The sequence below is a fragment of the Equus asinus genome, chromosome 14 (genome assembly GCF_041296235.1).
Source record: "Equus asinus isolate D_3611 breed Donkey chromosome 14, EquAss-T2T_v2, whole genome shotgun sequence".
Lineage (NCBI taxonomy): Eukaryota > Metazoa > Chordata > Mammalia > Perissodactyla > Equidae > Equus > Equus asinus.
In genome coordinates, this window is record NC_091803.1 from 41,658,792 (window position 1) to 41,672,199 (window position 13,408).

General features: G+C 43.0%; 1 protein-coding gene across 1 annotated transcript in view; it reads left to right on the forward strand.

Annotated features, from left to right (window-relative positions):
• The window catches only part of GRIN2A (glutamate ionotropic receptor NMDA type subunit 2A), a 365,414-nt gene that overhangs the window by 307,962 nt on the left and 44,044 nt on the right, over positions 1–13,408 (forward strand). Inside the window, exon 11 of the mRNA XM_044747218.2 lies at positions 868–1,028. Coding sequence (XP_044603153.1) covers positions 868–1,028 — 161 coding nt within the window. The remainder of the gene's footprint in view (positions 1–867; positions 1,029–13,408) is intronic.

Sequence of the window (13,408 nt, forward strand, 5' to 3'; positions counted from 1 at the left end):
GGAAAACTGAGTAACTCTGAAATGGCCCCAGCCACCACCTTAAACACCATCTCCAGCTAAAGAAAAAGAAGATTTGGGGAGGTCAAGGGGAGGCCAGTTATGGGAGGTGACCGGGAAAAGCACAGTACACGAGGGCGTGGTTGTTAGTTCAGATTTCAGCCCTCGCCTTCTCCACTGACAGGAGTTTCTAGAGTTTTAGTCATTTTCTTCTTCCAGGTACAGAGATGAAGAGTCCCTTAGAAATGGAGGCTTTCCTAAGAAATGTGAATTTCTCTTCCAAAAGGGTTAATTTCTACTCGGTTTTCAGAGCTTCTCCTGTGTCTGCTGTTTCTTAAAAATAACCAGCCTAAAATAATCCTTATGCCAAAGAGGCATATTTCGGGGTGGCAAATTCTGCCCCCCTTCATCATTTTCCGGGGGAGGTGACGGGGCCTGTAAAGGGAGGTCAAGGAAGAGATTGACTGGTGTGGATCACAGAAAACTTCATTATAAGGTGGATAGATGAACTGAACCAAATTAATACCTTAATTCCTGCTCCATTGGGGTTCTGAGCCCTGCCTGTGTGCCTACCACCAGCCTAGTCTCTATAATGGGGCCGAAAATCTCAATCCAACCAGTATGTGTTGTGCACGCAGCCAGGCCCTGCTGGGCACTGGGGAAGATTGCAAAACAAGACAGACATGGTTTCTGACCTCCTGGAGCTCATGGACCAGTGGAAGATGTGATTAAGTAGAAAGCAAGCACAAAGATGGTTTTTTGCTGTCCTGTGCTAATGCGTGCGCCCATTTAACTCCTGACACAAGGCAGAACCACGGCTGACTTCTCCTCCTCCTCTTTCTCCTCCTTTCTCTGTCTCTCTCTCTCCAGTTTCAGCGACCTCACGACTATTCCCCGCCGTTTCGATTTGGCACGGTGCCCAACGGCAGTACCGAGAGGAACATTCGGAATAACTATCCCTACATGCATCAGTATATGACCAAATTTAACCAGAAGGGAGTAGAAGACGCCTTGGTCAGCTTGAAAACCGGGTAAGGATGGCGGTTTCTTTTTCTCGGCAGGACTGGTTATGCCAGCGCATAAACCTTGCAGAAAATGACTGCCTGCCTTGGCGCTTATCTTCCCCCTGCCTTTCTATTTTCTGGAGAGCCGCTGCAGGCAAGAGAGACCCCAGTTGAGGGCTGCTTTTGTTAATCTGATGAGCATCGGGCTTCCTTCTGAGTTGTGTTAAGGAAAAGCAAATCCAGGACTCTTTGAAATGCAAACAGAAGGGTTTCTTAAACTGATAAGGAAGTTGGTCCAACGCCATAGGATATTTTAGCCAAATAGAAAGATGTAAGGAGATTGAGAGCTTATTTAAAGTGGTGAAAACAAAATGGTCTAGATTTTTATCTGACTTTAGGTGGGAGTTTTGGGTTGTAGCTTTATGGGAAGATTAATAGTATAACCGATGAAGGAGAAAAGAAACGTGGAAAGAAAAGCAATGAGGACTCCATCTCTGTACAGGTGCAGCTAACATTCTTGTCCACCTGTTGGCACTGCGGAGTGTGGCCTGCGCGAAATCCCAGAAGCTGTAAAGAAAAGAGCACAGAGGGTAGGGGTGTAGGTTGTGGAGCTAGGGGTCTTCTCCTCGCCCTGCCGCTATTTGTTAAATGACCCTGGGCGGTTATTTAATCGTTTGCGGCCTCATATGTAAAACGGGAAGAGTAATAGGACCTAATTCATAGATTTTTGGGGAGGATTTAGAGCAAATTTCCTGGGAAGCATGTGGGACAAGGCCTGGCACACAGACAGGACTGAATTGCTAGTGTCGTTACTTGATGTAAAGGTTAAATTCTACGCTGTGGTTTCTTCAGAGTCAGGGAGGTCTGAAATGCATTGTTGAAAGGGTCCCGTTGCAAATGACTCTGTTTTCAAGGAAGGAGGTGTTTAATGAGGGAAGTTTGGCTTATCCAGAAAATTAACTTCCATGGAGCATCTCAGTGGTCGGGACTTCCTGACATGTGAAACGTGACTGCAGGGCATCCTCCCTGCGCCGCTGTCCCGGCCTCTTCCTCGTGGCTGCTCTGCCGGCTCATTGCCAAGGCCTTGCTGCTCCTTCGCGTTTGATGGGGCAGAGGAGGCCCCGTCGACACCATCAAGTCCAATCTCTGCGTGATTTCCCAGGACTCTGGCCGACAGCATCTTGTCCTCAGAGTCCCTTTGGAATCTCTTTGGTACCTCCGCAGGCGCTGGAACAGCATTTACTTACAAGTCAAAACCATTACTTATCAACTCATTCACACACTGCTCGTTCTGGCTTGGAATGGTTTTTTACAACTTTTTATTAAAGCATCACAAAAATGCAGAAAGTGTACAAATATTAAATATACTGCTTGATGACTTTGTACAAACTGGCCATCCAGGTCAATTAACAAGATGTCACCAATCCCCAGAAACCACCCCACCCTCCACATGCTCTTCCAATCACTATCTTCCACCGGCCATCTTCGCTTGTGAAGCCATGGATTCTTTTGGCCTGTTATTCTAATACATAAATGAAGTCATACCGTACGTTTTCTTTTATTGTTTGCCTTCTTTTGGCTCAAGATATTGTTTGCGAGATTGTCGCATGCCATTCCAGTTCTTTCGTTCCCATTGCTGTATAGAATTTCATCGTGTGGAGGTACCACCCTCTTCTAATCTTGATGAACATCTGGGTAGTATCCCTTTTGGGGCGATGATGAGTGATGCTTCTAAGGGCATTCTCACATGTCTTGTTGCACAAATGAGTACATTTCTCTTGGTGTATACCTAAGACTGGAATGGCTAAGCTATACAATGGATGTTCCATTTTAGTGGATACCAGCAAATTTTGATGACTTTCCAGCTCAGCCAGATTTTTGATGACTTTCCAGCTTAATCATGGTTATGGGTTTTTGTTTGTTTGTTTCCACTGTGGTCTTTTCAACAACAGATACCGTTGCTTTGGACAGACCATGAGCGCAAATGTGGATGACAATGGTTAGAAACGATGGCTGAAGGCTGGCTGTCCCCCTCTTCATCCATCAGTCACCCAGAGCACAAAATGGGTTGTTTCTTTCTCTTTCGATTTTTTTTTAATGCAAACAGAAAGGAATAGAGAAATGAAAACCTTCCCTGGCCATAAATTGTACAAATTGTTTTCTGGAAGCCATAAAATAATCATAACATTCATCTTAGCAAACTTGGGCAGATGGTGAGTTTACGCTGCACTCAACCTCCCATGTGGGGATGCTTCACAATGGTACATTAAACTCAGAAACTAGACCTAAAGGGGTGTGAGTCTTTTTTTTTAAAGAAATAATTCCACATACCCTTAGTGGTGAGGGCATGGCAGTGATCATTCCTGGAGATTCCATTTCAGTGCGGTTAATGTTGGGGGAAACTGCTTCTGTGTTTAACAGCTCCCCAGTTAATTATTTAAATTCATTAAATTTTGATTAGATAGTACATTTACATGATTCAAAAATCAAAAAGTATTATATAAAAAGATAAACAGTGCAAAGCCTTCCTTCCACACTGTTCTTCATCTGCCTTGTAGCCCCATAGTAACCACATTTACTAGTTTCCTGTGTATCCTTCCAGATCTTTCTCTGTCAATGCATAAACAGGTACAAAGTTATTTTGTACAGATTCATAGTCATCCCTTGTGTGAATGTACCAGACGGTGTTGAGTCAGTCCCCTATTGATGGATATTTAGATTGCTTTCAGTCTTTTCCTATTGCAAATTCTGCAGTGAACATCCTTATGCACGTGTGTCACATGCAATGTAGAATGAATTGATTGAAATGCTGAGTCAAAGACTACAGATAATTGTGATTTTGACAGACATTGACAAATTTCCTTCCAAAGGAAATTCACTTTTACCCCCTCGATGTATGAGAATGCCTCTCTCCCCAAAGTCTGTGCCAACAACGGTGTGTCATCCATCTTCTCAGATTTTAAGATAAAAGATAAAACATGTGCTGGGTATATTTTAATTTGCACTTTACTTATCATCAGTAAATTTTTACCATATTTTCATTTGAAATTAAAAGCCATCTGCAATTTCTTGTTTGAAAACTTTCTTTTCTTTTTTCTACTGGTTTGCTGGTCTTTTTCTTAATGATGTATTAGAGAAATGAGCCCTTTATTTCTGGTGTGGTTACAAACGGTCTTCCCAGTTTTTTTTGTTTGTCTTTTGAGCTTAAGGATGATATTTTTTTCCATGTGGATTTTTATTTTTTGTAGTCAAATTTAATGATCTTTTTTTTTGGCTTCTAGACTTTGAGTCATAATTCAAAAGTCCTTCTCCACTCTGAGGTTACAAAATAATTTTCTCTTGTTTTCTTCTATTTTGGTTGCATTTTTAATATTTGGAATTTTTCTTGGTGCACAGCGTGCCATGTGATTCCAACTCCTCAGATGATTACGAGAAACAAAATTTGAGAACCATCACCATAGAACTGCGCCAAGATCTGATAAACTCTGTGTTGACCACCTCTGCTCATCCTCCCACTGTGAGGCTTCTGTCTTTCAAGTGTCTACTTCACCACACTTAGTCTTTTTCTTCCCTCTTATATCTTGTTTCTTTGTCAACTTTTCATTATGAAATATGTTATTTTAAAATATGAAATGTATTACAAATTAATTTTACAAGTGTAAATTTCATGAGGGCATTGTCACATTGTTTAAGCAATAATAATAATAAAATGAACTCCTATGTACCCACCACCCGGCTTTAAAAAATAGTCATTCTCCTCCTTCACCATATAGCATCTCTAGAAGTTTCCTTCCCTTAGGAAGTTAAAGGGAAGTGCCCCATCTACTCCTGAATCGTTAAACCTCAGGACATTCCCTGTATGACCTCCAATGCCCTAAAATCCAACCAGCCTTGCCTTAGACCCAGAGCAGCTGCTGGGTCCTACCCCTCCCCCACAAGTCTCAGTGACATCGGCTGCTTAGTGAAGACGTGCGTACGCACCAGGGGCAGTGAAATGGGGAGGTTTCCTCAGGGGTCGTAATTTTCTGAGAGAGCCTGGAACACAAGAGGGGTTTTGGATTCTGGTTGAATGAGAGTCTCAACTTGGTTTGAGTCCGGGCTCCATCATTAGCTACCTGTGGCCTTGGACAAGTCATGTCGCCTCTCTGAGCCACAGTTTCCCCATCCATTCTTTGATCTCTGAAACAGTTCTGAGATTCTTTTATTTGTACTGAACACTCGAACACTTATTTAGAACTTTCCAAAATACAAAATCCAGACGAGCCACATATATAAACAGCTGTCAGTTTTGCAGAAAGGATTTAGAATAACTCTCCAAAGCTGGGTGTCTCCAAGCCTGGCCAATGGACCAGCCGTGCCTGAATCACATGGGTGCTCATTAAAATGCAAGTATCTGGGCCCCATGCAGGACCTTCTCTCTAGTGATGGAGCATGTAAATCTGCATTTAACGAGCACCCTCCTGTTCCAGGTGATTTTGATACATGCTAAAATTTGAGAACTGCTGTTCTAAAGGAGTTTGATAAGCACATTTTATGGAGACAGCATATAAAGAGTAGACCAACCAAATGCTTATCTTTGGTATCCATAGTTGCTTTAAGAAGAGCTAGGCAGAGAGAAACTTGAAAGTAAGTTAAGTTTCATTGTTTATTGAAATCTATAATAAATGGAGACAAAGCATTCCAGGAATTATCAAGTAAATCGATGAGAAAATAAGATTTGACGTGCAAACATCGACAGAGATAGGATTTTTCAGGAATAGATCTGTCGTGACATGTGGGGCTCTCCTGAACCAATGGTGGATGAGCACTTTGTGACTTCAGGTTTCTAGATCGTTGTTTCTCAAATTGTAGCCTGAGTCGAATAAAAACGTGGATTCCTAAGCTTCGCCGAGCCCACAGAATCAGAAATTCTGGGGGCAAGGGCCTGGAAATCGGCACGCTTTAAGATGCTCTTTAGATGATTCGGAGGCACGCTAATCAAATTTTGAGAACATCTTCTCTAGAGGAGGAGACTGAAGCTGAAATGCGTGGAGACGGATTTAGCCTTACTAATGCTCAGTCATCAGAAGCCGATGTTCTCCAAGCAGTTTTGGCAAGTGGCAAACTGCAAGCATAGCATTTATGCCAGATTTAAATTCCACGATCAACATCCCTAGGACTCCAAAGAGCCTAATATTTCAAGACACAGTGGGATGCTTTGTGTTTTTTTTAAATTTTAACTGATTTTAATGTGGAATTATGTGTATAAAAATTTATGAAAAAGTCCCAATTTCCTTTAGAAACGCCAATCTTTAGCCATCAGGCCACTCCAGTTCCCGATCTGATTTCATTTCCAACCCAGCGATGTCAGGACACAGACAAACGTCTTTTGGCTTCCTTTACGTTGAGTAGATGGACAGGAGAATTGGAAGGCAGGATTGACTTTTGACCAGTAAGCATTTTTCTGCACGGCTCAAATTGTCCTCAATGATGTGTCTGTAAAAATAAAGGAGGGAGTGGTCATATCGACCTGCAGGTGTCAGAACTGTCTTCATAGAAAAGGTGATCATTGAACCCCTATTCCAGCACATGGGCTCTCAGAGCCTGTGGGCTCAGGAATCTACATTTGTGTTAGCTCTTCCGGGTAGTCCATGGGCTTTGAGAGGTTAATTAGTTGAATACTGAGAGATGGCGTTCTGTCTGGCGTGGACAGAGCAAGGCAGAGGAAGGACATTTCAGGAGGAGGACAAGAATGAGCGGAGGTGTGGAGGAAGGTTTGGGCATGTTAAGTTGGAGAACATCATCATATTCCCATGTCATCCTTGCATTTATTGAGACCTAGCAATTTGTGAGATACAGCCTTGAGCATAATCTCATTCAGTCCTCGCAACACTCCTGTGAGCTGGGTACCATTATTCTCCTCTTTAAGAGACAAAGAACCTGAGGCTCCATGAGGTTAACTAATTACACAACAGGCTATTTAACTGACTACATTGTAAAATTATTAAGTGTAGGAGTTAGACTTGACTCCTCACTTGGCAATGCCAGCTAGGCAGTTGGCTATGTGACCTTAGAGCTGAGGGGAGAATTAGAGACTGAAGTTATATATTATATATAGACGTATATGCATATTTAATATGGTGTATAATAGACATATATTCTATAATATATACTTATTAAGTGACAATCTGAGAGTTGATAAGATCACAGCATCCTCATTTCCATCCTTAAAAGAAACTGGTCCAGGGATGTTGAAATCGCCAAGGCGAAGGATAACCAGGAAGGATAAGGATCCTCGTTGATGTTTAGTTGCTGTGCAGAGCAAGGTCTTCCAAGGATGCCATTTGTGGAGGTTTGATTAGCTATATTTTATCAGTGAAGCAGAATCAAACTCAGAGGGTTCCTTTCCAGCTGCTGAGTTTGAAAGCAGGCGTGGACACCTGGGTCCAGTGAGCTGGTCTCCTAAATGGAATAGCATTACAGCCACAGAAAATCAGATCGACAGTGAGCTGGTTTCTGAGCTCCACCCCCACACTGCAAATAAAGCTCAAATATAATTGCTGCCACATCATAGAGTTAGGAATTTTTCCTTAATAAAACTCAGGAAAGCACAAATGTCTTTTTTTTGTACTTGAAATTATTTCTGTTTAACTCTATTAAAATAACATGAAAGGATTTTTAAGGCCACTCATAAGGTGTTAAAAATAGAAAAAATGGAGGGGGGAAATTGGATAAAGTGTGTTCTCAATTCGGTAAACTCAGAGGTGGAAAGAGAAGGCAAGAGAGAAAGGAAGAAAGGAGACTACAATGAAATATATCAAAATGTTATCAGAAATATGGCTAGGCAACTAGGATTATGGTCTTCTTTATATCCTTTTATATTTAACAAATTTTCTGCAATAAAAGTATTACGTATAATAATCAGAAAAAAGTTTCTTCTGAACATAATGCTTCATTTCTTCCTGCATTTCTGGCATTTTTTCACATGTTTATGCAATTTACACACGTTGAATTGGTGTATGTGCAAATCTGTGTTTTGCTTTTCTTGTTAAATCTGTACGCTTTTGTCGGGCAGTTTTCGCATTTAGTGACCAGGTGATTTTTCATTGAGCTAGAGGAATATTAATTAATTTAACTTTTACTGCTCTGCATTTTCATCCTACTGTGACTGCCATGGGAGGCCCCTACTAGAAACAGTTATTTTGGAAAGCTTGCCCCATATCCTTATTTTAGACCAATTTGTTGAGGTGATCCTACATCATCTCCCAGACTTCTGTGCCGTGAACAGTATTGTTTTTCTTCTCTTTAAGGCATGCTTCTATCTTGCAAACAACTCCTTTCCTGAAACTACTCGTAGTTTTCTTTTTGCTTGGACTACTACACAATTCCGAGCTTAATTTATGATCCTCTGTTAGCGATTGCCGAGAGCTTATGACCCGAATAGCTCCTTCCTGACTTTGCATAAGGCCTTAGCTCCTATTCCACCTCTGAGTTCACTTAACTCAAATTGCTTTGTCCATATGTTTTCACCTTATTCTATTGCAATTTGAATAAACTACCTGAATTGTTTAGGGAAGGAAGCGAGGCATTTCTAACTAATGTATAACATTTATTGGCTTATGTGCCAGGTAGTGTTCCGAATGTCTTGCCTGCATTATCTTATTTAAACCTCATAACAACCCTAGCAGACAGTGGCTATCGTGATTTCCTCTTACAATCGAGGAAATAGGCATAGAGAGATTAAATAGCTTGTCTGGGGGTCACACTTGCCCTGGATCGCATGCTTTGAGTCACAACCTAAAGTAAAAAATATGAACGTTCTCGTAACCTTGTACAGTTAGCTTGTTTCTAATTGCCCACTTTTATACAAAACCCAGAACCGATTTTGTTCATACTTTAAAATATCTTTTTCCTTTGAAAGCCTTGCTACTGCTTTAAAAGGGAGCAATATTTCTCCTTCCCTTGAGATGGGGGAAAGAAATGAACTCACAGGGGAAAACAAATGAGAAAAAGGATGTATTCCTTATCCTAGACACATGCGGTGAAGAGATTCCTCCTGGGGAGACTGAAGAAGCAGGAGCTCCCTGGCAGGTTCCATCTCCTTGGGGACCATCTCTTCTTATTGACTGTAGAACTCACATGAGGACTTCAAATATGTGATCCCTTTGCATCCTGATTCAACTCTGCCAAAGGGTGTATTCTCTTCATTTTACAGAAGAGGAAACTGAGGCTCAGGGAGCAGAGCAACTTGTCCAAAGGTTAAGTGAGTGGCAGAGCCGGGATACAGACTCAACCCAACATCCCTTTCTGCCCATCATGTGCTGGCTCTCTTCTTGTCCTGACGAGCGAATGGTCCTGGGAAGGGCTGCATCTCTTTGTTACGAGGTAGTGGGGTTTAGAACCAGGCAGATGGATGCTCTTGGCCATCAGCAGCTCAGATTTGGAAAATCTCAGTAGTGTGCTTCCCTTCTCGCCACTGAGAAAATGTCTAAGGGTGCCCACTGGCCTCGGTGCTAAAATGGGGACGGTGTTAAAGCATCAGCCCCATGGGTCCTCTTGCCAGTGTCTTGCTCTGGCAGCCACAGGGAGGAGTGAGTTTTCCTGGTGCCAGGCTAGCTCCGCCATGGGAGCCTCTGGCACAGGTTGGGGGACACCCTTCATACCCTGTGGCAAGTACTTGGGGCCAGCCCTTAACAGCTGCTCCTGCCCTGGCAATTCAAGCTCCTTCCACTGAGAGAAGTGCAGGTGGAGGAGTAATGGGGACTCAGGTACCACCCTCAGGTTTCCCACTGTAGTAGTTTCTTCAGGCTGCCCTAACAAATTACCACAAACTTGGAAGCTCAAAACAACAAAAATTTATTCTCTCTCCGTGCTGGAGGTCAGAAGTCTGAGATCAAGGCATCCACAGGGTCCCTCTGAAGGCTCTGGGGGAGGATCCTTCCTGCCTCTTCCAGCTTCTGGGGGGTCCAGGCATTCCTCGGCTTGTGGCCACATCACTCCAGTCTCTGCCTCCATCTCCATATGGGCTTCTCCCCTCTGTGTCTCCTCTTCTTAGGGATTCTTCTTCGAAGTCATTGGATTTAGGGCCCACCTAAATCCAGGAAGATTTGTCTGCAAAGACTCAATTTCCAAATAAGTCACATTCTGAGGTTCCAGGCAGGCATGAATTTGGGGGGGGGGTCACTATTCAACCCACTACACTCACCTAGGTTACAGCATGGATTTCCCAACACCGTCTTCTGACAGGTGTCCAATGTCAGCACTGCCAGAGAAGGCTCTCTTCTCGTGTCTAGGGGCTGGGGGGTGGGAAAGAGTCCTCACTGCTTGGCGCTCCATCTGATTATGTGCTGCAGGAGTGATGCTGTATCCCAGCCGGATGCTCAGTGCACATGTATGCACTACGGATGCTTGCATGTGACCCTCCACCGTCGGGAGACGTGACTATTATCCTAGCTGATTCCTGTGCTTTCTCCATCCTGGCCTACCAGTCTCAGTGTTCAGTGCCAGGCGCTGGTATAAGCACTTTACCTATAATTCCTCATTTAATCTTCACGGCTGCCCTGCGACCTTGGCACGTCTATCATCTCTGTGGTATACATGGAGAAACTGTCCTGCAGAGAGGTTAAGTGCTTGCCCAGGCAATTGCTGGTAAGCTTCAGAGCTGGAATTGGAGCTGGCCCCAGCATCTACGCCCTTAACTGCTATTGTGTATTGCTTCTCATTGAAAAATATATTCTCATGGTAAAAGATCAAAAATACAGATAAGTGAGCATCCACCCGACCATGTCCCAATCCCAGCCACCCCTCGAACTAGGTAAGCACTGTTATCTGTTTGCTATACGGGCCATTTCTCCTAGACTTTGTTATATGCTTTTGCATATATTTATATGTCCACACATAATTATAAAATTTCATTTTGTGGGATGCTATCGAACTATGCAGCGTGTCACAGTTGGATTTTCAATTAATAATATGTTTTGAGGAGCTTTCCATGTCTGTAGGTGTCTTTTGCCTTCGTTCTCTTTGACGGCTGGAAACAACTCGATGATCTGCATACATCACAGTTTATTAACCATTTCCCTCCAGGGGATATTAGTCATGGGCTGTGTGATGAGTCCTCTGTGCACTTCTGAAGTAGTTCTCTAGGAATGATAGCCAGAAGTAGAATTTCTGGGTCAAAGTAGTCATACTTTCTCGAAAACTGTAGTCATATTCAGCCAATTGATTGATTGACTTATTTATTTTCTGAGTTGCCTTTGGGTGCAAAAGATGGACTTTGGAGTCCATGGCTTCACATCCTGGCTCTGATAATTACCAGCTGTGTACCTTTCACAAGTTAAATAACCTCTCTGAGCCTGTTACCCTCATCTTTAAGATCCTGTCTTCCAGAATTCCTTTGAGAATTAAATGAATTGCCTTAGAGAAAGTACCTGGCACTGTATCTGACACATAATAGGGTTTTCTCAAACATTGATTCTTTTCCCATTCTCTCTTTCATTTTCATGTTTTCCGGCCTTTGAGTTTCCCTGTCTTTCACTCCTGATATGTGACAAGTTCAGCAGCATCATGATCACTACCAGCAGTATGACGTGATGCTCATAAGCTAAGCATCCTACATGGCAATTCTCTCTCTGCTAAGGTCCAGCTGTGGGGCCTTGCACAAGTTAATTAACCTCTTAGACCCCCATTTTCCCTTTTACAAAATGTTGCTAACTTTGGTTCCTGCACTTAGGAGTACATCTTAAGGGTTAATTGAGATGTGCAGGCAAAGAGCACAGTGTCTGGCACATAGTAAACACTCAGGAAAAGTCCAAACAAAGGACACAGTTTTGAGCATTCTTTGTAATGTGCGATGCACCACAGTAGAATGGTTAGCTCTGATCCCAACCCTTGAAGAGTATATTCTAAGGAATTCTAAAAGATTTACATTCCAGAAGGAATCGATACTCGTCCTGTGTCAGAGGATGAGTTGTAGCATGAAGAAAGAGTAGCATTTGCATCGTGCCGTGTAGGTCACCAGGCAAATCTATAGCCGTTACTTCGTCCAGCCAGCATCCAACCACGTGGGGGAGATTGTTTTCCTCTGGTTCAATGGGGAAATCGAGGCTTAGAGAATTGCGTAGACTTGCCCAACGTCCCATGTGTTGTTCCTTTGACCCTACATCCCACCAGAGGACTTGCCCTCAGATTTGGGAAGCCCCCAGTGGTGGCCCGAAGGCACATTGCTTTGGCAATAGTCCACTGGTCTGGAATCGCTGACTCTGAGGAAGGCCTGGGCCTCAGTTTCCTCATCTGAAAACTTAAAAGGCTGCGTTGCATGATCTGTCAACTCCTTAGACATGGTTAATTTGGGTCTAATGTTAAATTTAACAGAAACAAAGCAGAATTTGCTGTAACTCTTTCCTGTTTTTGAGGTTGTTAGTCAATAGGAAAAGTGTGTGCACCCCATCTCTGCATCTCTGGGGTTTGCTCCTTTTCTCTCTGTCTCTGTCCCTGTCTCTCGCCCTCCCTCCCTTTTCATCTCTTAGTCTCCCCCTATAAGTTTATCTCCCTCTTTTTATTCCCTCCCTTTCTGTGTCTTACTGGCTCTGCCTCCCTCTCTGTCTCTTTTCCTCACTCGCTCCTTCTTGTTCTTTCCCTTTTCTCTCTTTCTTCCCCTCTCACTGTCTTCCTGTTCTACTTGGTGCTGCTTCCATATGTATCTTTCCCTCCCTCTTTCTCTCCCTTCCTCATTTTCTCCCTCCTTCTCTGCGTCTCTGTCTTACAAAGTTACTCAGAATTTTCTCAGTTAAAAAATAAATGTTAACTGCCAGTCTTTTCACCCAGTTCACAGTGAATATTACTGGTAGAAATAATCAACACAAATTCAATGGACAAGAGCTCAAGCACACAGGGTGAAATTTGTTATAGTCCAAACACTGATCAATGAATCAAATCCTTATAAAATTTAAACACAAAAGAATTGATCCCAGGGAAAATAGTTTCCAAGAAAATTGGAAACAATTTAACTATGCTATGCAAGACATCGATCTAGGAATTAAATTAGCTGAATAGAGTTTGCTCTGAAAAATGCTTCCTTAGTGAAAAAGCATCAATGTCGGTATAATTCTGGTTTTAAAGTTTGTATTCACAAACTCAGTCAAAATGTGATTCTAGGGGCTGGCTGAGTGGCACAGCGGTTAAGTGCACATGTTCCGCTTCGGCAGCCCGCGGTTTACCGGTTCGGATCCTGGGTGCAGACATGGCACCGCTTGACAAGCCATGCTGTGGCAGGCATCCCACATATAAAGTAGAGGAAGATGGGCACGGATGTTAGCTCAGGGCCAGTCTTCCTCAGCGAAAAGAGGAGGATTGGCAGCAGATGTTAGCTCAGGGCTAATCTTCCTCAAAAAAAATAAAAAAGTGATTCTAGGCCATGTTCCTAAAAC